This window comes from Micropterus dolomieu, linkage group LG21, assembly GCF_021292245.1.
Source record: "Micropterus dolomieu isolate WLL.071019.BEF.003 ecotype Adirondacks linkage group LG21, ASM2129224v1, whole genome shotgun sequence".
NCBI lineage: Eukaryota > Metazoa > Chordata > Actinopteri > Centrarchiformes > Centrarchidae > Micropterus > Micropterus dolomieu.
Genome location: NC_060170.1, coordinates 33,763,799 through 33,788,373, shown reverse-complemented (window position 1 = coordinate 33,788,373; position 24,575 = coordinate 33,763,799). Strand labels below are relative to the sequence as shown.

General features: G+C 39.1%; 2 protein-coding genes across 12 annotated transcripts; both read right to left on the bottom strand.

Moving 5' to 3' along the window:
• Positions 1-431: 431 nt before the first annotated feature.
• LOC123960107 (L-rhamnose-binding lectin SML-like) lies at positions 432-9,758 on the bottom strand. Of its 10 annotated transcripts, none has more exons than XM_046034640.1 (11): positions 9,689-9,758; positions 9,519-9,577; positions 9,086-9,189; positions 6,763-7,723; positions 6,191-6,230; positions 5,520-5,744; positions 4,663-4,698; positions 4,239-4,289; positions 3,423-3,564; positions 2,129-2,283; positions 432-689 (listed from the first exon to the last, which is right to left on the bottom strand). In XM_046034640.1, exons 6-11 carry the CDS (start codon positions 5,548-5,550, stop codon positions 661-663), a joined length of 444 nt encoding a protein of 147 aa, XP_045890596.1. In that variant the 5' UTR covers positions 5,551-5,744; positions 6,191-6,230; positions 6,763-7,723; positions 9,086-9,189; positions 9,519-9,577; positions 9,689-9,758; the 3' UTR covers positions 432-660. The 10 variants fall into 10 exon arrangements, with proteins under 10 accessions (XP_045890596.1, XP_045890601.1, XP_045890599.1 ...); XM_046034645.1 differs by lacking the exon at positions 9,689-9,758 and adding an exon at positions 6,003-6,105 and having other exon boundaries at positions 7,415-7,723; positions 9,519-9,680; XM_046034643.1 differs by lacking the exon at positions 9,519-9,577 and having other exon boundaries at positions 9,689-9,744.
• A 1,163-nt stretch (positions 9,759-10,921) lies between these two features.
• Positions 10,922-21,772, bottom strand: zgc:171775 (STKc_p38 domain-containing protein). Of its 2 annotated transcripts, XM_046034565.1 has the most exons (13): positions 21,644-21,772; positions 20,876-21,072; positions 18,132-18,261; positions 17,349-17,407; positions 16,990-17,101; positions 14,625-14,654; positions 13,981-14,028; positions 13,075-13,189; positions 12,878-12,949; positions 12,323-12,402; positions 12,107-12,185; positions 11,718-11,891; positions 10,922-11,548 (listed from the first exon to the last, which is right to left on the bottom strand). In XM_046034565.1, the coding sequence occupies exons 1-13, from the start codon at positions 21,644-21,646 to the stop codon at positions 11,487-11,489; spliced, it is 1,161 nt and encodes a 386-aa protein (XP_045890521.1). In that variant the 5' UTR covers positions 21,647-21,772; the 3' UTR covers positions 10,922-11,486. The 2 variants fall into 2 exon arrangements, with proteins under 2 accessions (XP_045890521.1, XP_045890522.1); XM_046034566.1 differs by lacking the exon at positions 21,644-21,772 and having other exon boundaries at positions 20,876-21,130.
• Positions 21,773-24,575: the final 2,803 nt, after the last annotated feature.

Genomic DNA, 24,575 nt, shown 5'->3' with positions numbered 1-24,575 from the left:
GCGTAAACAAGTTAACCTGTAGTTTACTGCTGTTTACAAACTACTGATCTATGCAAACATCAATGATTCAATCTGATGTCTTTTGCACAACAGAAACAATAAGAGTATTAAAGGACTCTGCTGGACAGAAACTGTTTTATAGAAAATGTTTGAAAACTTCTCATTTTGACTTCCCAGAAGTTTCAGTTTGTTTATCAAAAGATCTCCAATGATCAGCAGGAGGATTTTTATGCTTTACCTACTTTTCTTTCATTCATTTTCAAACTAATTGACTAATTAAAACAATCCCGATACAAAACACCAGAATCCTGATTAATAAATAATGTGCATTGACGTAAATAATTTGTATAACGTACATCAGAAGTCCATAATATAAATAAAATATAGAAACTTCAACTCCCACACAACAAACTCCATCTGCTGATGAAAAATGAATGTTGAAGGAAAACTTTTATTTCACAGACTTAAAATCCTTCTTGAGTAAATAAGCCCAAATATCTTTTACACATTCAGATACATGAATCCAAACACTCGGGCCTCCTCTCTGAACCCGGCTGAAGCTTCTAAGTTTGTTTGACAGTGAAGAACAAACAGGTGTGACGGGACAACATCTTCATGCTGTTCTGTTCCACAGTGATGAACAATACAGTTTTTAAAACGTCAGGCTTCACCGGCTGGTTTTTCTTTACCTGCAGAGAAACAGAACCAGGGACCAGAGTCAGGATCTTTATATCCAGGACAAGTAAATAACAAATACAATATAAATATTATTGTTCTGATCTTTGCCACCAGGGGGCGCTGAGTTTAAAGAGTTTAATTTGGACAGAGGAAGAAAGTTTATTTGTACAACAAGGTGATTCAAAGTGTTTTAAGACAGAAAAGTCTTTAGAAGAAACACAAGATGATACAAAAAGAAAGAAATAGGACTTGGCTTGGGTACCGGAGGGTTGCCGGCACAAATCCAGCACAGACCAAAGCTGGAGGGGCCCCTGAGCAAGGCCCTGAACCCCTAACTGTTCTCCAGGTGCTGCACAATAATTTCACATGCGTTGTATGTGATGAATAAAGTTGATTGTTAAATATTAAAACAAAGTAAAAGATTAAAATCAAATGAAATAGATAAAATAGATTATTGCATAAATAATTCCAATTTTAATTTATTAAAATGCAGGAAAACAGGAACATTTTCAGCCCTGATTTAAAAGAACTGAAAGTACTTTTACTCTAGTATTATTATACATTTATACATATACATTTCTGAGTTGTTAATTATTTTGTAAATGTATTCACCCAGTTTAGACTGAGAACAAACATCCTGCTCCTAAAAATGGTCTAAAATCGCCCCAGTTGGAGGGTGGGTGGATGATTTATGCCTAGATGACTATTAAGATACTGTAAGAGCCGATCCTCCCATCACACCAATGCAGCTCCTGTAATCTTGTGTGTATTTCATTATAGATCTTTAGTTTGTGTGACTGTATTGTATAATTGTAACTTTGGTTGTGTTTAGGTGTAATTATGGTTTGATTTACCATAAATGTGGCTCTATTTAAATAAAATGGAAAATCCGGATCTCACTAATTTCTAAACCCTGGTTACGGCCCTGGCTGCAACATTAAAGTGATGAACACATGAATGCAGCAATAATTAGTCCAGTCCAGTAATATTATTCTGCATTATGAGTACTTTTACTTTTAGTACTTTAACTGTATTTTATGATAATACTTGTGCTTTTACTGAATTAAGATTTTCCAGGACTTGTAACAAATATTTTAAAACTACTTTACCTCTCCCACTACTGTTATTCAATGAAACAATCAAATACTGCGTCGCAGCAGTCTGCTCCGGTTACACTCATATTTACGATGGGGAAGTTATTATGGTTGCAACAGTGGAGATGTGCACCGTGACACAGGTGTGAAGTTCACTACGAGCTTTTTGTCTCTTATTGGATGATAAGAATAAAGTTTTCTCATGTCAGAGGGTTTATGAAAATGTTGACCTTTGTCCTCACTTCCACTTCATTAAAGGGGCTGTTTGGAGGATTAAGACCTGGTTCAAGGGTTAAGGATAGAGGATTAGGGACTAGGAAATGTATCAGGCCTATGCCAGTGACATGTGTACGTACAGTCAGGTTTGGTTGGAGGTGGTGGAGGAGGAGGTGGGGGTGTTGGTGTGGCGCAGGTGTAGGACACCTCCAGGTACCTGGTCTGCTCCTTACAGGGATATTCGCCAAACACCCGCTCAGTGACCGGGACCTCACAGGATCTCCTGTTACCACAGCTGGAGACAGACAGAGAGAGGAGACAGTCAGAAGGTGGACTGCACCTGAACGCTTCAGCCGTAGTCCCTGGACTGGCAGCTGGTCGCCTGCAGTCCTGCACACATCCGAGTTTTACTATTGTGGAGTCTGAAGACCAGATTGGGTCACTGGTTTTGCTTTGTTTTGAGTTCCTGGAGTTTACTTTCCATATTCTACAACAAATCAGCTCCACTACAGCAGCAGCTCCCACAATATGAAACCTTAGTGATTTTAACAGAGATTACTTTGTGATTGCAGGAAAAAATAAAAAATAAACTACAGCTCCTATGATATGAGCAGCATCTCCATAAAGCTCACCAACACGTCACAGTGTTGAGTGCTCTCTGTCCTGCTGTGTGGACTAACCACTCAGACTAGCCTTGCTCATGGACTCGCCTCTGTTGTCGAGGTCTAGGGCTTATGGGAGATGATGCTCGTTAAAAGTCCAACACATTCTCACTCACAACTTGTCACATATGGACGCTTTGTCAAGACCCCTTGGTGTTGCTTTTTAACGCCCCGGGTACCCTTTAGCATCGTTTTTGGACGTGCAGACATCCATGGTCAAGTTAGCAATAATAAACAGGCAACTTACTACCAGACTTTCAAAATAAAACTTGTGGATAACATTTGTGCAATTAGGTTAGGTTTAGGAAAATATATTGTTAGGGTTAAAAAAATTACTTTTGTAAATTGAAGTTACTAACGTAATTTCACTAAACACATTTTCTTCCCACATGGGTCAGAGTCTGGTTTCTGGCCTACCTGTCCACTTCAACAATCCCTTTTTTAGACTTTTGTGAGAACTTGGGGATGAGAATGGGTTTAAAAGGCTGCTAGAAAACTGAAAAGTAAAAAACAATATTAGTCCATATTAAAAATATACAACATATAAAGCAAGCCACACAACAAACTGTTGAGAAAGACGTTAATTATTTGCTTTAGTTAGTAGTTATAAATGTCAGTGGGATTTTAAATGAGGTTCTCTCTCTATATTTGTCCTGTAATAACCACATCATTGATTTCTCCTGGTAAAATCTCTCAGCTTGTTGTGGAGTTCTTCCTCAAGTTGGAAAAAATAAATGAATGAATGTCCAAAGATGAGGAGAAGTTTTCTTACAGATCCTCCACCACCATCTCAGCCCAGGGGAAGGAGCAGAAGGTGTCGGGTCCGTCGTCTGGTTGGGCTTTTCCCTGCCCACACCTGGTCCCCACTCCGACCTTATACAGGATGTGTTGCAGCTTTATCTTTCTGCCAACATCTGCAGGAGGAGGAGATTTAACACCACATCTCATTTGGAAACTTTTTGCTTAGCTTTTGTAACAAATGACTGATTTAATCCAGTTCACTTTGATGGTGTGACTTGGGTGTCCTCACAGACATCTGTGAGCTCTGCTCTATTTGCTGATCACATTTGTCCAATGAGCCACTGGTTGGCTGAGATGTCCACTTCTTATGGGTTATTCTTACTGGACGGGATGTTACAGCCATTATTTCATCATTTATTGATTTTGGTGACAGTGATACGCAGAGTAGATTTAATAAGCCCTTTATATGACACTGTGGGGACCTGAACCTGTTCACCCACCGACACTGTGGGGACAAAGTCTCAACAAGGTTAACAGAATATTTTCGTTTCTTTCAGGCCGACAGTTACATGTTCAGATTGATGCCACTCTCATCTTTAAGCTTAGCGTAGCATAAAGACTGATAACAGGGGGGGGGGGCTAGCATGGCTCCGTCCAAAGGTAACAACATCCACCTACCAGCATCTCTAAAGCTCACAGATTAACTGATGTTGTATCTTGTGTTTAATCTGTACATAAACAAAGTGTAAAAAACTGTTTTACGAGTGATAATTTGCCCAAAACCTTTGTTTTAAAAAAAAGGTACATTTTATTAGGTTGAAGTCAGAGAAACAATGTGTTTTCTTACCACATGACATCTCAGCGGTGTCATTGAGACAGGCGTAGATGACCTTTCCCTCTGTCCAAACACACACAAGTCAGACTTCAAGCAGTGAAATCATCAGTGTTTCCTTGAGTCTTGTGCTTTTGTCCTTATTTTGCATTTAGAGTCAAACATCTCCAACATACATTTCTAGTTTTAACAGCATGTAGATCTGTTTTTCAGACTGTGTGAGACAGAACAATTCAAGTAAAGACAACATACCAAAGTAAAGTTGTGCTCTATGTTCATGGAAGTTATAGTTAAATTGCTATTTTAAAGGCTGTAATTTAATAACAACCAAACTCTGTACACTATACACTAAAACTATAAATTCTGCTCAAACTCTGGTTTCCAGCTGAGGAGCAGAGACAACGTTCTTTAGTGTAAAAAAAATAAAATACAAACTTACCAGCAGCACGAGTGAAATACCAAGCTGCAGCCAGCACTGAAAACACAACACAAGGTCATCTGAGTTTTATCAGTTTAACATTAAGCTTCAACATGTAAACAGGCATCAAAGAACCAGTTTGTTAAAAACATGAATCAATACATTTTTTTCATCTTAAAAATTGTTCTGATAACAGCAGATGAATGGAGATAAATCAGAGAAGGTTTTATATATAGTAACTAAAGATATATAAAGATGTGAGTCATTAGTTGGGATGGATATAAACCGTTATGAAGATCTGTGTTTTCAGAATCTGGGATCAGCTCACCTTCAGCTTCCATCTATTTATTATAAATACATGTAGAAAGTACTGACAATAAATGCCAAATATTACAGTAAAAATCTAATGAAGCAAACCAGCAGTCTTATAACATCCTCTTATTTAGTGTAACGATGTTAAAATGTAATAAACCTCTGACACATGAACATTTGACTTATCAGTGAGAAAATGATCAAATGCTCCGTCGACAGCAAATTAGAGTTTTAACCAAAAAGCTCCATAAGAATGAGAAAGGGATTATAAACCCGTTCAAAGAAACAACAACAAAAGTATAATTATTTCTTGTTTACTATTTTTACTGAGATTTCCAGTCAATAAATCTACATTCTGATTTATAACTTACTCTACTACAAGTCTTTTTTCCAAGCTTGAACACCCAAATCATTTAAAAAAAAAAAGAAATAAATAGTAAATACTAGAATTTAGCATTCAGAAGCAGTCAGGACGTCCAGAGAGAACAAACATCACTAAACAACAACACGAACCAAAAGAAGGGTTAAGAAACGTTAAATCTGCCTAAAGCAGAGAGGACACTCACAGCCGAAGGAGACCAGCCTCAGTGGGACCATGTTGGCGTCTCTCAGCTTCCTCTTCTGTCTTCCACCTGCAGACAGTCCGACAGTGAAGGCAGCATCTGGACGACCAGGTATTTATGTGTCCGTCCTGACAGCAGACATGCAGACGCCTGTCCCGCCGCTGCAGGCACGCAGGGCCTCCTGACCCCAGATGTGATGAACATGTAAACATGTAAAACTCTGCGGAGCTGCAGGAGGGAGAGATCCATAAATCCACAGGTTTCAGGACCTTTAACACTTTAAACCCCAGCTGCACCTCATTCTGCTCCATATTCCTCATTAAGAAACTCAAACTTGAAGGAAAAACATCTGGATCTGTTATCCAGGGGTGGAAACTGTTCGTTAGCAGGCTCAAATTTACAAAATGAGCATAAACTCAAAAACAGACTCAGGCATATTTACACAATGAACAAACGCTGAGCCCTAATCCTAAAATCATAGCTGACCGTCAGAAGTTCCCACAGCAGCCTGAACATTTTTCAGCAACACGTTCTGGTGTTGCATTCACTGATGTCCGAATCCTGAGTTGGAAAACAATCAGGGCTCTGTCTGTGGCATTAAAAGGAGGTAATAATGAGTCTAAATGAAATGTTTGCAGCTGAACAGGACGTTTTAGTAGATTTTAATAACTTACTGTAAATCAACATATTTCTTTGAGCTTCAGGAAAAAACTGCTGCTGAAAGGACAAACATCACTGGATTAGAGCTGCAAATGTTGCTCTCTGTTAATCTGCTGATCATTTCACTGATTGATTGTCTGGTCTATGATAACTGATTAGTACATCATTACCAATTAATTTTAATAATAGACTAGTCGACTGTTTTGTCAAGTTCTACACTGGATCAGCTGATATTTGGCAAAATAACCTACCAAACAGAAAAGGAACATTATGTCAGATAATAATTGAAAATGAAATTACACTTTTTAATCACCGTTGTCTAATGTTGGATCGCATAAAGTACTCTAGTAAAAACTATTCTTAAAATACCTAAAACATAACATACTGTAGAGAACAGTGTTGTCCTGAATCATAAAGGCTTAACCTCCGAAGTTCACCTAATCTAAACACAACTACTGCATCAGAAATCACCACTAGTTAAATTAACTTGTCTTGACTCGAGTTTCATCACTTAAAAAGTGTTAAAAAAAAAAAAAAAAATGTACGTGACTGTGGCTGAAATGAACTGTAAGGAAATGTTCTTCACCTTCACAATGTACTTGTTTGTGAAGCCGCCAAAACCCGAAGAAACGCTCGTAGATAATTACTGCTCAGGACCCACGAGACTCCAGAAACTCAGAAAATGTCCCAACATGCATCAGCAGCCTCTTGAAATCCAGGTGGCCGCCTCCGGCTCATAAATACCAGAGTCGACTGCAGCAGCAGGCGGCCAACGTTATGATCTTACATAACTGACAGAGGCTTTTTAACTGACAGGGCAAGTTAAAGTATGTCAGGTTTAATTATTTACCTTTAATAATCCACGTCAGGTTTACTGTAAGACTGAAAACTCAAGCTAGATAGGGGACTTGGACTTGTCTGGCATGAGACTCGATGCTCTATCCTTTCTGTCCAGCATGTTCTGATGAGTGCAGCACTTTGTGTTACACATGCAGGTGGTTATTTCTGGGTTCAGTTATTGGTATTTGTTATATATGCATTTCAATGTTGTCGTGGTCAAATTAAACACTTGAGGCATTTATACGCTTGTATGGACATTTCTGTTGAAGCAGTTTGGGGATTTTAATGGTTTGGATGTAATAAAATATCAAAAAACAGGTCTGCTGTGATATGAAGACGCTGCTGGAACACATGTATCACGGTTCTCTGTCAGCGTAGTTGTGGACACCACCCCTCACCATGTTCTGAGTGTGTTATAGTCCAGCAGTAGGGCTACTTCCCTCTTGTTCCCTCGAAGTGTTCATCTGGGTGTGGCGATCCACTCCTGCTGCCAGTCTCCTGCACACCTGCTCATCACTCAGCACCGACCCCGGCCCTGCACTCCATGTTCAGATAGTCTGTTTGCCTACAGTAAACTTCTTGTTTTGCACTTGAGGTTCTCAAATCATTTTCCTGTGACCAACATCCTATGGATCCAGATTACTCTGTCTCATGTTGCCAGCGCTGCCTCAGAGTTGTGATTGTGGGTCCAGTTCCTATAACTGAGGCTACAGTTAAAAAAAATATAGGATTAAAGTTAAGAGCTAACACATTTCAAAAAGGTTTAATGAAACACTGCAGCCCTATAATTAAAAAGTCTGTTTTCTTGAAGCATCTTTGTTACACAAACCTTTTTATCAGCAAATATTTTAACCACTGTCGCCTTCTTTAAAAAGGGATCTTTGCTTTCAATAATTTAAAAGTTATCTTGCATGTTAAAATAAAGTCTGGCAGATTTAATAATATTCGTTGAGGAGGAGAGGATGCATAGTTTCAAATAAACAGGTTTCTTCTGAGGTGTTAAGATTTTTTATTTACTTCTTGGGCACAACTGACTGATCAGAAAACAAATCTATTCTGAACCTGAGATATTCAGGTGTCTTTGCTTCATCATTAAATAACGTAAGGGACCCTTTATAGAAACATTTGCCTTTACTTTCATTTGTTTTTATTGACAGGCAACAGTGAATCACAAAGAGACCTTCAACAAGATTGATACAATGGCTGCCAGCAAGAATAAGTAATGTTGTAACATTTTTTCTAAATACATTTCAGTATTTTCAGTCAAAAAAAAAAAAAAAGGCTTTCCACTATTTCATGACCCGACACTCTGAGACTAAAGGTATGTTTTAGTCAAAATCAGCAGTTTCCCTTGCACCCATTTCAAAAACCACACTGTAGTGTCATATGGAGACAGACTGCTTTGTGTCCACTTGTTTTAATTATTTTAACAGACTTGTTTCAGTTCAAAAACCTTTTTATTCCTCATTATATAGTGTCTGATTTAGTGGTGTCTCGTCACAATTCAAAGATTCATGCACAAGATCTACTAAGGCTTCGTAGGTACGGATGATAAGTAATCCTTCCATGTCTTTGACTCTTAGATGGCTGATTGGGTGGTTTTTAAAGGGCCTGCACAGCTGACAGGCAGCGTAGTTTTAATATTTTGGTTGTCTGAATTTCACAAAACCGTCGACGCAGTTTGACCCCAAAGCACGCCACTTTGTTTTCAAGATCTATAGTGCAAACAAAAACGGATTCCCGTTATGGGGCCCAGTTCCAGAGTCATAAAACACATTTAGTCTGAGGGTTTGACTGCTTCTCTGGCTGTATAACACTGATTTTCAGATTTCAAATGCCTAACCGTCACAGGTGTAATGCAATTTCTTACTGAAATTACAATTACATTATTTTTGTCTTCATTAAAACTGCATTCATCCCATTACAGAATCTGCAACTCATCATGTGACACAATTCGTCATTTAAAATGTAGGATTCATCCCATAAGGCCGAGGTTTTGTCACCATACGACCACACACACAGTTAAAAGCTCAATTCCACAGCTGTAAGCACTGAGTGAGCTGCTTTACCTTGCACACAAACACGCCACATGATGATGTCCCCTGCCGTTTGTGTAGGACAGTTGGAGCATGTCCACCTCCCGAGAGCTGGATGATGTCTGCAGACCAGCACTCTACACAAATTGATAGATTCAGGGAAGATCAGGTGCTTTTAAAATCTAAACTTTTGCATAAACATGCTCATCACTTTGTGGGATATAACCAATCACAGCTTGAATGGGGCAGGACATTAAAAAGTTTGACGTGCTACAGCAAACTTCAAAAATGTTCAACTAGTTATGCATGAATGGTTATTTTTGACAAGCTGCGTGAACAGATAAATAACATTTGCTGTTTGTGATGGAGATTGAGTTTTTATTACCTTAAGTGTTTCATTTGGATTTAAGGAGGTATAAATGACACAAAACAGTTCACATGTGTAGGTTGTTAAACATTTGGTAACCTTCTTTGCTGTAGTAGATCCAGAGGGCGTTGGGGAAGCACAGGGGAGGATGCCATCCTCTTTATGTACAAAGAAACCTCGATCAGTAGTTCAGGGCATAATATTTGGTGGTTTCTACGCTGTTTTTAGCTAAAGCCAGCAAAATAGTCCCAAACAATTGCAGCACTCACCACTGGCTGGTTGTGTCCTCAGCAGGAGGCAGAGATAAAAGGGTGGGCTGGGCCTAAGCACCTGTTTAAGAGCTCAAGGAGCAAACCATTAAGATGAAGGGGGGGAGGGAGTAGTGTCACCAACAAGGCTGATATATGGGATTATTTTTAGGGTTTTTTATTGATTAATTGATAGGAATTTTTATATTAATGTTTTTGTGTTCTATTGTTGTATTGTGCTTGTTTTATGTAAATATCTCTTATTTTACATGACCACCTAAGTGGTCTCGGCCAACTAATTACTAATTAGAATGATTGTGCTGTGCAGTTCTTCTTCTCCTCTCTGGGAAAAACTAAAGTCACTATCGGACATGAAACAAAGAAGAAGTTATTTGACCACAATAAAGAGGAGGGGAGGCGTCATCCCAAATGTTTAACCGACTGTCCAGTGTGGTGTATCAAAGTGAAATTAAATCTAAAACTACTGAACTTGAGTGAATGCACCTAGTTAAGTCTCTGCAGGCCGTCTGTCTTCACGTTTCATGAAGGATGCAGCTCTGTTGATCTTGGCTGAGCGCCACTTCCTCCTGGTGGCCGTTATCAAAAGTCCTGGGTAAGTAAAGGTGCCCTTTACGTCAGACTAATTTCTCCACAACCCATCACGTTTCCTCTGACTCGCCACTCAGTATGTGACAGGCTGGAGGTTCTTCTTCAAATGCAACCAGTTAAAGGCTCATTTCAGCTACAACTGGAGCAGCAGAGCAATCTGCATTGCAGAAGATGAACGCTGGCTTTGACAGTATTAATAAACTGGTGAACTGGAGAAAACGTGGCGTTCAGGTGCAACGTCCAAGCACCGGCCGTTTGTGCAAACAAAGCTGAAAAGCCATCAATAAGAATAATATCCAATGTCTCGAATAATATGACACTAATATGCTAAATTCAGTAATCATGTTTATTTCTGAATAATTGTGGGATCGTAGTATCGTACAGTATTTTGTCCATTTATCCTGTGTGTGTTTAAAATATTTAAGAGACACACTGTTTGTTTTCCACCACTATCAACCTCAAATCTGCTTCCTCTTCAGAGAATCTTTGCTAGACGTATGTTAAGTGAAGTTGCAATTTGTACCATTTACATTATTAATATGAATATGTAACACAAAAACATTTTTATGACGAGCCAGGGTCATCTATCTTATGTTCCTATATGTTCTACAAGGAAAACACACACACACACAATCTGAGTCTGTTCTTGTGTATCGCTCACATTTATTAAAATGTATTTGTAATACTGATATTTTGACACATTTATTTTACCATTTGCAGCACTCTATTTTGTAAAGGTTGAAAGTTTATCCTTGACCTTTTGAAATATAAGTTTTGCAAAATGATCTTAACTCAAGATCAATTTATTACTTTATTCATAGCCTTTAGCATCCTCTCATGGTTTTCATCACTGGGTGGATCGAGCCTCTGAAATTTTAAAGAAAAAATGTTGATGTTCTGCTGAAACTATGAGATGCAGTCGATAGGCTCAGAAAAAATGTAATAAATGGAGCTTGACTTAAGAGAATTTTGTAAACACATTATGCAGTTTTTGAAATGAGAGGACAGCGTTTTATAATTCAGCGTTTTTGGTGCTCATCTACTGCACAGGCCACCACACCAAATAAAGCCGCCCGTGAGTAATGCACCTTTTTAATTGCAATACATGTCAGACGCTCCAACAAAAGACATGAATATTTTTATGTGTTTTGTATTTGTTTCTCTGCGCTTGACAGGATACAAACAAACAGCACCAGCACCTCAAAGCGTCCTATATGGCTGTCAAACTGGGGTTGTCGGGGTCAAAGGTCATAATCTCCATGTGGATAAGACCTGATTGGATAAAAAAGGAGAGCGGGATTAAATATATAAAGTGTGGATTCACACCAAGCATTTTTAATTCACATGAAAACTTTACATGAATTGAAATAAGTTATTGTGTTTTTGGCTTCATGTGTGCGTTATAAAACTCCTCCAGCCTCTTCTCTGTAATCAGACTCACTCTTCCACTCCCCGACGGCGAGCTCCATGCTCTCGAAGGAGTCGTCATAAAGCTCAGAGTCTGGCTCGCTCTCTGGATCATGATATTCAGCCAGGAAGGGATGCGACAGTCCCTGCTTAGCTGTCAGCCTCGTCTCTGGGTCCAGCATCAGCATCTTCTCCAGGAGGTCTACAGCTGGAAGCACACAGAAAGAAAACACACACATTTTTTTATTTTATCTGCAGTTACTTGGACATGAAGCTGTCTGTCTGGGGCGAGATGGTTCACCTTGGTAGAGACAATGTGGCAGAGACATGAGAGATGATTCAAAATAAATTGGAATTTTTTATTAAATTTAAATATTGTTCTGAATTTCAATGTGAAGAAGAAGTAGAAGCAGTTCAGCGCACCATTTTCATCCATGGACGGAAACACTTCTTTGAAGTTTTTCTTCCTTTGAGGAGGAAGACCTTGCACATATGACTGTGCCTGGAAAACAGTTAAAAGTGGTCAAAGTAAATCCATAGCATGAGGTTAGAATACATAGAAAACAAATATAAACTATGTTTATAAGTTGGCTTAAATAACAAAATATGAAAAGTGGAAAGCTTGCAGACAGAACTTACATCTTTACTCTGCATCTTCTGAACCAGGGAGAAGTCTGGCGTTCCCGTCACATTAAGGATCTTCTTCAGCTGATCAATGCCTGAACAGGCTGGTTAAGGAAGCCTCATTATGCACAGCACACACTGTATACTTTACATTTACTCTTTCATTCAAAGCCACTTGCAATTGTAGGGGTTGGAAATCATGTGCATGTGCTTCCACAGTAATATGAGTGGCCATTCGGCCGGATGGACAGGGAATGTAGGACAAAATAAAACAATCTTTTTTTTACAGATTTCATAGGGCTCTACAAATACTGGTTTTCAAGGAAGTCACTGATGACTGTTTGTCATGGCGAGTTTGTGGATTTTAAATCTATTTGTAGATCATCTTTTGTATTTGTAGAGCATGGAGTGTTTGTTTGTGGATTGTGTTTTGTCTCTCTGTGCATTTACAATGATACTGGCATTGTATCAGATTTCCTCTGTACTATTTGTAGTTGAGGTTTTGGTTTAGTGAGTTTCTGGTTTCTGTAATTGAGCATATACAGTTTTATTCCAATGCAGTGAGGATACTGTCTTGTCCTGGGAAAAGCACCTTGCCAGTAATCATCTCAGCCAGGATGCAGGCGGCCGACCAGACATCCACTGTGAGGGAGAGAGAATTAAAAAAACTAAAATGTAATACTGCGTCGTAGCATGTTGGGGTATGCCCTTACATTTTTAACAAACTGAAATTTACTATTTGTATTAAAGGAAGTTAAAATGATTACCTGTCTGACTGTAGTGCATCCAGTTGAATATGATCTCTGGTGATCTGTACCAGCGCGTCACAACATAACCAGTCATTTCACTCTCTGTCTGTCTCGCCAGGCCGAAGTCCAGGATCTGAGAATAGTTAGGTTCACCAAGCAGAAGCAGAAACTTAATTAATTTTCAATTCTTGTTGCATTTGCTGAATTTCTTGCACATTAAGTTATGAGGAAAAGGGTGAGTTAAATGTCTAAAAGGTAAAATCCCCGCTGTGAGACATCCACCACTGTGTCCCTGAGCAAGACAAGCTCCAGAGGCGTGCGACCTCTGACATACTTAGCAACTGTAAGTGGCTTTGAATAAAAGTGACATCTAAATGAATAAATGAAATGAAAATGTAAATTACTAGGGTTGAGCGAGTACATGGCTGACATATATCTGGTACAGACAGGGTTCGAGTTACGTGGGCGCACAGTTTTGACAGGTTGAGGCTGTGGCCTGATGAACTCGGTTGCATTGGACCGTATTAGACTCTGTGTTAACTGCTGCTTATTTATTTAGTATTATTGGCTTTTTGATGCATCCTACAATTAGTACAGCGCTACATATGATAATATGCGTACTTACTGGGGCAAGTGGTGGACTGCTGTGTGTGTGTGCGTGAGGGAAATGTTGACTCACGTAATAAGCAATAATGTCTCTCTCTCTCTGATGGTAACGTTAGTATATTAGAGACCCCCACGAAGCTCGGATTATAACTCGAACCCTCGGTACAGATAAGTATGAAGCTCAACTCTGAATCTGGTATTTGTAGACAGATACAAATAATGGTGCAGTCACTCATGAAGCTAATGTGACCTGATCAATCTGGTCTACAACTTTTTTTGTTTTGATTCATTTTTTTAAATTTTTTTTAAACAACATACCTTTAATTCACAGTTCTCATTCACAGCAAGGTTACCGGGCTTCAGGTCCTAAAATCAAACCACATGAGGTTTGTTAACAGCACAAAGCCGATCATGACTTCTACTAAATACAAAATAGTTAAAGCAACAGTTCGACACTCAATAATGGATGAAAAGAGTGAAATCACGGTAAATATGAAGCTACAGTCAGCAGCCAGATAGAGAAGCTATCCCTGGCCAAAGGTAACAAAACCCACCTACCAGCACCTGTAATGCACACAGTCAATGTAATGTAATCAATAGCAAAAGCCCTGCACGGCCTTTAAACAACTCCAAAGCCTCCACAACCTCTCAACACACCTTCTGTACTTAACAGAAATCAGGACAATGTGGCTAACAAGCAAAAATCCCACAGTACAGTGGAGGTATTTACTGACCATCAACAGCTAGCTCGCTTCTACATGCAGAACTACAGCTTCATGCTTAAGAAGTGCTGTCAATCTTTTCATCTAAGTTGTGTGGAACTGTGCATCAAGCCAGGTCATTGGGTGATTCAACTTAACTCTGCAAACACTATTCCTTCAGATGTAGAACTCAGGTAAACACACAGTGATTATGAGTGAGACACGTGCAGCGAGGGGTGTGTATAAGGTTCAAATACCAACCCGATGAATGATCCCTGCAGAATGGATATACTGTAAAGAAGGAGAACATATATTTAAGCACACAGTGTAAAACAGCAGAGACACACTGCACATACACTAAGTTTAGCAGAGCATTTCCTCGTTGTGGCACGTATGGACCTCTGTGGATCAAAAAATCTTTACGCGTCACAAAGTCTCCACCCGCCGCCGTTTGTGAGGGCTAAGCTTTGTGTGTTTTTCAGCCCTCAGAGCAAACCTCACAGCACAGCGGAGGGCTTAACTTAATACTTACGCAAATAACAAGGGGGATCAAAAACGTTTGCAGCTGACATTAGTCTGTGAGTAGCGTTTTTAGTTCAGCGCATATTCATGGAACCAGATAAGCAGCAAAAAATGAAACTGACATTTTAACAGGAGTCACGGCTTAGATACAACCTAACACTATTTACAGTACAGACTCTGTCACCGCGGTCAGGCAGTTCTCGCCTGGCTGTTCACACCAGAAGGGAATTTCTCTCCGCTTGTCAACAATCTCGTCTCTTTCTCGCTCTCTATTTAGATACAACTGCCAAATATGTGGAATAAGTATGTAGTACTGCAGTAATACTGTTTGTAGTAATTATAGTGGGAGAGTAGATGTTGCAATTTCATATCTGCCCTCATATTTCATATTTTCATATATCATTTAAATCATTATAACAGATTTACAGTGTGGTTTTTTTTCCCCAGATTCGCTCACGATGCGCAGAGAAAATAAAGCAGACGCCAGAACAATTATTAATTTATCAGTTGATGATTTCAGTTTCTCTCACTGCTTCAACTTCAATTAAATCGTCTTCTATTTTATTTTGTTGGTGCCGAAACAAAACAGAAGTGACTTTACAGATACAACCATGATTGAAACGGGGAAAAAATACCTGACGACAGACAAACAAAAGGGCGGTAAACTGAACTTGACCTGGTAGGTATAAAAAACAACACAAACAAGGATGAAACGGTCATAATAAATATAATAATGATAGCGAGATCATCAGTTACTTTGATGTTTTAATGAGTGTTTCAGAGAAATCTGTTATGGTACGCGTGTGATTATCTGAATGGGAGAAGAGAGTAAAATAACCCCCTTCATCTGGTGTCACCGGCAGAAGCGGGAGGTGGTTATCAGGGATGTGTGCGTATACGCTGCTTTGTGTTGCAACTCATGTTGATAAATGGGCTCCAGCATATGTGAAATGAATCTCTTTGGTTGTTCTTTAAATGTGATTTGTGTTAATGTGTATTCAGATAATAGAAGGTGTCACTGATGTTGATGGGTATTTGTTTTAGATTTCCAGTTTAGCGATTGTTAAGGAAACCAGTGTGGTTTGTTCATATTTCAGCAGCAGTTCAACTGATGAAAGATTTCCGAGCACACGTACAGATGGGGGGACTGGAAGGCGGCATGGAGCTGATCTATTTATCTGTTCTGTATCTGTTTAGTCGTCGTCTGGCACATCTTTATGTGTAATTAATATTGGCTGGGGTGAACTCTGTGTAAAATTTGTTGTTTGTAGTTACGGGACGTTGAGAAGATGCATCCAGGAGTTGATGTCTAACAGCTAGAGTTCTTGGGCCGGTTGTGGGAGATTATTGTCTGTTTTTATTTGAAGTTTCTACAGTTTCTTACAAGGGCTTCTGAGTGGCTCTGAGTTTGAGTTGATCAAACAGCGAGGTGTTGCAGAATGTTTCTTTTTATTTCAACTGAATCTTGAACTCCTTTGAGCATTTTTACTTCAGCTGTTTCAAAGTTTTTAACAGAAATTTCTTTTGTAGTTTTATTGTCTGTATTACACACGTCATGATCTGGCTGCTCCTAGTGTTTCTTGCATTTTCTGCTCCAGTGTTTGTCTTGTTCCTGTTTGTATGTGCGGGCGTGGCGGTGCGATCAGTAAGATCGCCTGGAGATTCCTGCCTCACCTGAATTCTTTTCCACAGTCAACCTCTGAAACCCCCGGGGCGATTTCAATCTCAAGTTATTTACACTTTCTGCTTGAGCAATGTTTCCTCAAAACTGTGTAAGATGGGCTTCGAGATATTTGTTCTCCCGTTTGGTGGGTGTGTCAGAGGTATTACCCAATCAGCTGCAACGAGTATGTAAACATGTGTGTTGGTTGTCTCTGCACGTGGAAGCTCAGCCTGCCCGTTCTGTTTCGTGGAACTTCCCCACCTGCCTGTCCGCTCTCTGCCGCTGCCCTTCAGGATTTCAACATGTCACCTTTCTGTTTACAGTTCAATAAATCTTCTCTATGGAATCAAACTCCCGCAACCGGGTCTGCTCTTGGATCTGTTGCGCTCACATTGGTTTTATAACGTATCTTAGGATTCATGTAAATAAACACACTCTTACCTTGAGCCCTCTTAGAAGCTGGTAGAACAGGTACGTGATGACGCGATCAGTTAATCTCCGCCGCTTCATAATGTTGCCCAGATCCTGGGCTACAAATGGCATTACCATATAACTAGAGAGAACGACAGAGACAAAGATCAGCAAATAGGTGAGGGACATAAAGTGGGCCTAAATACTTTGGATGATGTCAAAGAGCTCATTGCTGTGGTGAGAAAATACAACTGCAGAAACCATCTAAAACAACATAACAACCTCTCAAATCCCCGCTTGAGCTTTTCATACATGCACACACATGCACACAGGGTCTCAACAAGCAGAGACAACTAGCAGAGGAATGTGGTTTCTGAATCCCAGCTCACAAGGTTTGGAATTTTTCCAGTGTGGCGTCAGGTGTGAAGACGTCAATGAGGGAGATCACCTTAAAGGAAAAACATAATGAACACGTTATCAAACGACACGTCTGTTAATACAATATATCTATCAAACACTACATCTGTCAAGAGGTCAGAGGTCAGAGTCTGTAACCTGCACAACCCTGGAGTTGGATCTGGTATGCATGTCATGTTTGCAAAGTCTCTGTGGCTCCTGGAACTCTGTTTCTAAGGTATCACAGTCTCAAATCTTGCTACCTCACTCAGTACGCCACCCAGCTTCTGGTACAGGCCATGGTTACCTCTCGCCGTAACTATGGTAATGCCCTCCTAGCAGGTCTTCCAGCTTGTTACAAATGGTTCAGAACGCGGCAGCGCGTCTGGTTTTTGATCAGCCCAAAAGGACTCATGTCACCCCATTACTCAGTGACCTCCACTGGCTCCCCGGGGCCTCCAGAATCAGATTCAAGTCACTAATGCTGCATACAGAGTGACTACTGGGTCTGCACCATCTACCTAAACTCCAAGCTTAGGTTCCTTCTCGACGAACGAGCGCCTGCCATCCCTACACACTAAGCAATCTCCGTCCCTGTTCTCATCTGTGGCACCACGATGGTTGAGCGAGCTACCACACGCCATCAGAGCAGCGGCGTCCCTCTCTAACTCAGCTTTTACTATTTCTTGCTGTTACTCGTAGATCTCTTATGTAAATGTAAGTTGCTTTGGATAAAAGCGACTGCCAAACGAGTAAATGTAAACGTAAATACTTACATTTTCGTGCTGTATGTGGCGGAGCAGCCTGAGTTCCCTGTAGGCCCGTTTGGCGTGGATGAGGGACTGGAAAGGACGATGCAGCTTCTTGATGGCAACCTTCTCCTTGGTCTTCTGGTCAGTAGCAGAACTAAGTGGGAAATAAAATAATCAATTAATGGGATTAATGTGATTATTTATACACATATATAAATTCACACACACAGACAAAATCAGAAGTTTACTGTTCAGTCAATCATAATATTCTCTCTCCCTGTTCGGACCCAATTTATCAATTCAATTCAATATAATTCAAATTAGCTTTATTGGCATGAATGCGTAACAACAATATTGCCAAAGCATCATACAAACTACAGAAGAACAATCAACCCCGTCCATTTCATTAAACAAGTAATTAAAGCATTAAGTAATTAAAGCGTGTGTTTGTGTTAAAGAAAATATATATATTAAAAATTAATATAAATAAATAAAACAGTAAGCGTGTGTGTGTTAAAAAATAAAAATATATTAAAAATTAATATAAATAAATAAAACAGTAAGCGTGTGTGTGTGTTAAAAAATAAAAAATATATGAAAAAATTTAAATAAAATAAATAAATAAAACAGTAAGTGAGTGTGTGTGTGTGTGTATTAATAGACAAAAATGAATGAATTGATTAAAAAATAATAATGATCATAATTTTAAAAAAAATCAGTATCAAATGTAAAAACAAAACAATTACTAAAATATTAAGCAATCATAATAATAATAATTTGAAGTCTGAGGTTCCACTAGTTGTCCTCACTTTGGCATGAGAAGATATATTTTCAGCAATTATTTGACATTTGGGCATTTCTCCCACTAAATAGGGGAGTTTCTGTGAGTCTGATATAAATTTGAATTTGGGGTATATTTGTGAAATGTGAAGTGTTTTTGTCTTTGTGTTTTATATTTGGGGCATGAAGTGCAGCTCTGTCTCTACATGTCCTCTGTCCCACTGGGAGCAGAGTCTCTCCTCTTGTGGTAACCAGCTCTGTCTGTTAACATTAACTAGAAAATCTTCAGGGTGTAAATGAAATAAACATAATTTAAGCTTCAATAGAAAAAACACTAAGAAACACACAACTTATAAATATATATATATATAAATGGTATTTAATGTTTAGGTTTGGGCCAGAAGGCGTTCCTACTCCCAGTCCTCTGCAGAGATGTCCAGCTGAAGATCTGTCTTCCATGCAGATAGATACTAAAGTGAATAAAGTGAAAGTAAATAACTGGGAGAGTAAGAGTGATTCTTAGCTTTGAGAAATTTGATAACTTGCTTTTATAATTAATTAAGTTTAAAACTAGGAGTAAATTTCATGAAAAATGGCCCTTTGAGAAGCTTGATAAATACCGGCCCTGATAAACTTGAATTGTTATTGAAAATGTAACCTGTTTAGAATGAACGCCACTGTTTAATAAATAGGAAAGTTTGAAAGTCTGTTTTTAAAATCTGTTTGTCATGTCAGCAGACACAGACTAATATCACTTCTTACTTTTAATACATCAGTATTTTTAAAGAAAGGTACTTTTGTTTACTGACTCGACAGGAAATTTAATTTGCAGACATCTACTTTCAATGTAGTAATAATTAGCAAGGGTATCTGAACTTTTACCCAAGTATATTTGTGTACTTTGTCCACCACTGCTGCCTAGTAAAAAAGTTTCATGCAAGGCCTTTTACGATCATATGGTAGAGAATATATATTATATGTTCCATATAAAGCAGATGATGGTAAATGGACTGCAGCTGTAGTCTTATGACCACTTGAAGAACTTTCACCAGGAACAGAAACTCACATTCACACACTGAAAGACCACGGGGAACAATTTTGCCCAAGGACACTCTGACACGCAGAAGAGCCAGAGATCAAACCGCCTATCTTATGAATAGTTGACAGCCCACTCTACCTCCTGAGCCACAGGAGCCCATGACGCCTTTCTTCATGTTGGAAATGACTGATCTTAATAATATTGATGCATCCTGTTTTAAAATTCTTCTTAAAGAAAAAAAAACAACAAGCTAGTGAGAAACGTATTCAGGGCTGATGTCACATCTGTTATATTCTGACCAACTGTAATAATATCTGTATTAAGAGCTTCTCTGTTAGCGGTTTATCTTTAAATAGACCTGTGTCTGAGATATCTTGGATTGTTGTAGGCGGGGTTTCTCCATGCTGGTGGAGGAAGTGTTGTCCCATCAGAGGACCTGTATTGACACGCTGACTCGCCTCAGGCGGACAATAGTGCTTCTGTTAGCAGATGTCTTGTAGTCTGGGAGAGGAATGCAGACCAAAGTCTACAGAAATGTAGACGTCATATAGAAAATCATTTAGTGATATTTGTAAAGCAACAAAGGTAAACACCATTGACTATTTACAAACCTGCATCACTATATTATCACACATTTGATGGTGTTTACCTGTGTTACTACTGCTTAAATGATCATTTATGATGGAGGTGGGTAATTACTTGAATGTGCTTTATTATGTAAAATAAAATTTAATTATAATTTAATAATTTCCAAGTTGATAGTTTGACCCTTCTTTAATGTATTTCTACAGTATTTAAATCTGTTTTATGTAGACCTACAGTATTTTATTGTAATTGTACAGTATTAGACCAAATGGCCCAGATCCCTTTCACTTTGCTGTGCAGAATACTGCGGCACTTTCCCCTCAGTATACTCGAGGTCTTGTGGCCCCTCCCCGGGTAAACTCACCACACTGTCCCGTAGGCTCCGGCGCCAATCGACCGCAGCACCGTGTATCTCTCGGGAACGTCCCACGTCGTTTTCTGGATCTCCAGTCTGTGAAAACCCGGTCTGACGGGGGAATCCTTCACCGGAGACTCCATGATCCTGAGTCCAGTCTTCAGTCGCGACAGTCTGGGAGTTTCAGCCCGGCAGGTGAAACGTAGCTGCAAAGGTAAGAACAGCTCGAGGAAACGCCCCCGTTTCTCCACAGCCTGCCCCCCTCGTCTCACGGTGAGCTGTCATCGTCACAGGCAGCAACAATAGCTGCTGTCAATAAGAAGGTGACACCAGGAATATCGGTAATCACCGGTCTGCGTCTCATAATCCGTTATTTATAGGCTACGTTATTCAAAACATAAAGAAATCTGTAATTTGTTTAAAAACGGGGGAAAAAAACAACTTTTTTTGTTGTCTGAATCAAAAGACAATTAAATTAAAGAATAAAGTCGCGTGGTCTATTCCTGTCTTTGAAGCGGAAGTGACGTGTAAAACATTCACAATAACAGTAGGTCCATGATGTTAACAAGGTGATTATAGTCCTAAAACTAAACTAAACACTAAACCTATGTGTGAAAAAACATATTTACTCTGGCTGTTGAGGAGAACAAAACATTATTAAAAATTATTAATCACATGTTAACTCAGATTAAGATCCCGTGAACTAGTGACATGAGGCTTTGGATAGCAATTAAATATTTTAGTTATTATTATTTAATGTATAATTTAGTTTCCTACCATTTATTCATACTTGTTATGTAGAAGCTCAGCCAGCAGAGGTCCCTCTACCCCCTGCTGAGGCGCCCAGAGGTCCTGACTTGTGTTGAAAGGTGCGTTTGACTTAATGCGGCGCCGCGCAGCGCTGACTTAACGTGATGCATGCTGGACTTAAAACAAGGCATGCTGGTTAGAAATTGTGTAAAACGCTGCACAAAACCTCGCGGGAGCAAGGCGGCTGCAGGTGCCGAGTCCGGCTGCACCAAGTTGGAACCACAGTATTGCCTGATCTCGCGGTATTTTTCTTTGCAAATTCCGCGACATCAGTCAGTGATCTCAGCTCACAGTAGGCAGATGCAGGTAGAATGTGTCCGACTTGACGGCGCCGTTTTTACACCACGCCCCTGCGGTCACGTGCAGCTCATGTTAGACTATCAAGTCGGTGAAAGTCATCCGCCGTCATCTCGAACGCACCTTATAAGTCTATCAGTATCAGTATCTGCTGCAACAAGTAGCTATAAATACTGAGGTTGAAGCCAGACGGTGTGCAAAGCTTCACCTGCCTCCTGCTCTTTCAGTTAAACTCTCTCAGCTTCCACAATCTCACTTTAATTCAATGTGCTTTATTGGCTGTTTAGGTTTAATAATGTTGCCAAAGCAGATTGCAGCAAAATCACAAAGTTCATATTTTGAATATAATATAACAAGAATTAATTTGCAATCATGACGATTCAGTTGATCAATTATAAGTTACACAAAATAAATAAACATAAACTACAAAAAAGAATGAACAAGAATGTAACATGCATCGACACTGAGTGCAACAGTTCACTGAGTCACTCGCTGCCCCTCAGGTTGAGAAACAGGACACAGACGTCTCCTAGGATTATTCTGAATTTATTGTTATAAGTTCTTTGAAATCTGGTATTAATAAATCTGGTAAATCTACTGTTACCCCTTCTGTGTAAAAACAAAACACTTCCAATAAAATCTGCAGAGTTGTGTACTTTTTATTTTCCTTTGCAATTTTAACACATTCAGTTTGCCAGTGTAATATATTGTATTGTGTTAATTAGTTTAATTAAATGCAGCCTGTTGTTCTCATTAGTTATTCTGTTCTTATTAGTTTTTCACTTTAAAACCTACATCCACCATGTCACCAGGACTGTATTCTTTCACCTCAAAAACATTGCCCATCTCCGTCCATCACTCACCTTCTCTGCTGCCAAAACACTGATCTACACCTTCATTAGATCCAGAATTGGCTACTGCAAATAGCATCCTCTATGGTTCACCTGCCAAAGCCCTAAATAAACTTCAATATGTAGCGACATGGACTCTTTCAAACCAGACTAGCTTTTACATTGCTCCTGCTGCTGTTTGTTATTTATATGGTCGCCCCTACGCTATTATGTATGTTTTTACTTATCATCAAAATATATTTTTCTATTTATGTATTTTATCTGTTTTTTAAATGTAGATTACTTCTGGTTTTATTGTAAAGTGTCTTTGAGTGTCCTGAAAAGCGCGATAGAAATAAAATGTATGATTTTTATTATTATTTTTATACTTTTGTGTGAAACCTGGTGATTATGGAGGACCACTTCTGACATAAAGGGAAATAAATACAGAAATAAATAAATGCTCAATAAATAAATAAGCATCTGATTAAATGCACAAGAAATAAAGTAGATAAATAAATGTAGGCAGTAATTCAATTTTACAATGAGACATAAATGTTTATATCTATTTGAGGCAGAAATGCGTAGAGAAATGTAAAGGACAGGCATAAAAATAAATATCATAGGGGAAATAGGGAAAGAAAATGCAAAGGAAGAATAAAACAGACAAAAATATTAAAACACACACTTAAATAAATACATTAAAAAATAAGTAATTAATAAAAAAAGTTGAAGATTATAACGGACAATAAATAAATAAGGTAATTATTACAAAGGTGAATAAATAAAGAAGGCTCTGGGGTTTTCAGATCTTTTGGTGTCTTTCTCAGGTTTAATTCTGTTTAATGAAACATCAGTTAAAGGCAGTGATCTGCAGTGTACATACATGTATAAAGTCAAATAAAAGGGAATTTGAGTCACTCGTTTTTTTTCTCCTGGGACTCAGTTGTACAGGTCAAGGCTAGTAGTTACACATGGTACAATCTTGTTTGGTTCTTCAATTGAATATTTATATAACTCTAAAAAAACCTAAAATGCAACTTATTGACGTCTTGCAGAGTCAGAAAGGGCTTCAATTGTTGTTATTAGTATTATAGTTAGTTAGTTATTTAAATAAATGTTTGGAAACAAATTGAAGTCATTGGTGAGGCAGCAGGAGGTCAGAACTGCTGCTGCATTTAGTCTCAAACTATTCAATGGTGATGGGGAGATGGAGAGGGATAACCAGCCAACAGAATATCCACACGGAAATATGACTAATGATAATAATTTTAGCAGAGGGTGCCGAGCAGGAACACGGGGGGCAGCAGGTGACCCGCAACCACAGGAAAACCTGCAGGAAGTGATAGGAGGAGAGAGGAGAGGGACGAGAAAGCACAAGACTACCAGAAAGGAGAGAAGTTGTGTTAGTAACATGCAATAATGGGATAAGGTTGCATACAGAGGGAGAGAAAGTAGAGGAGAGAGGAGCTCAGTGCATCATGGGAAATCCCCCGGCAGTCTAGGCCTATAGCAGCATAACTAAGGGATGGTTCAGGACTCACCTGAGCCAGCCCTAACTATAAGCTTTATCAAAGAGGAAAGTCTTAAGCCTACTCTTAAATGTGGAGATGGTGTCTTCCTCCTGAACCCAAACTGGAACCTGGTTCCACAGGAGAGGAGCTTGATAGCTGAACGCTCTGGCTCCTAGTCTACTTTTGGAGACTCTAGGAACCACAAGTAACCCTGCATTCTGGGAGCGCAGTGCTCTGGTGGGGTAGTAAGGTACTATG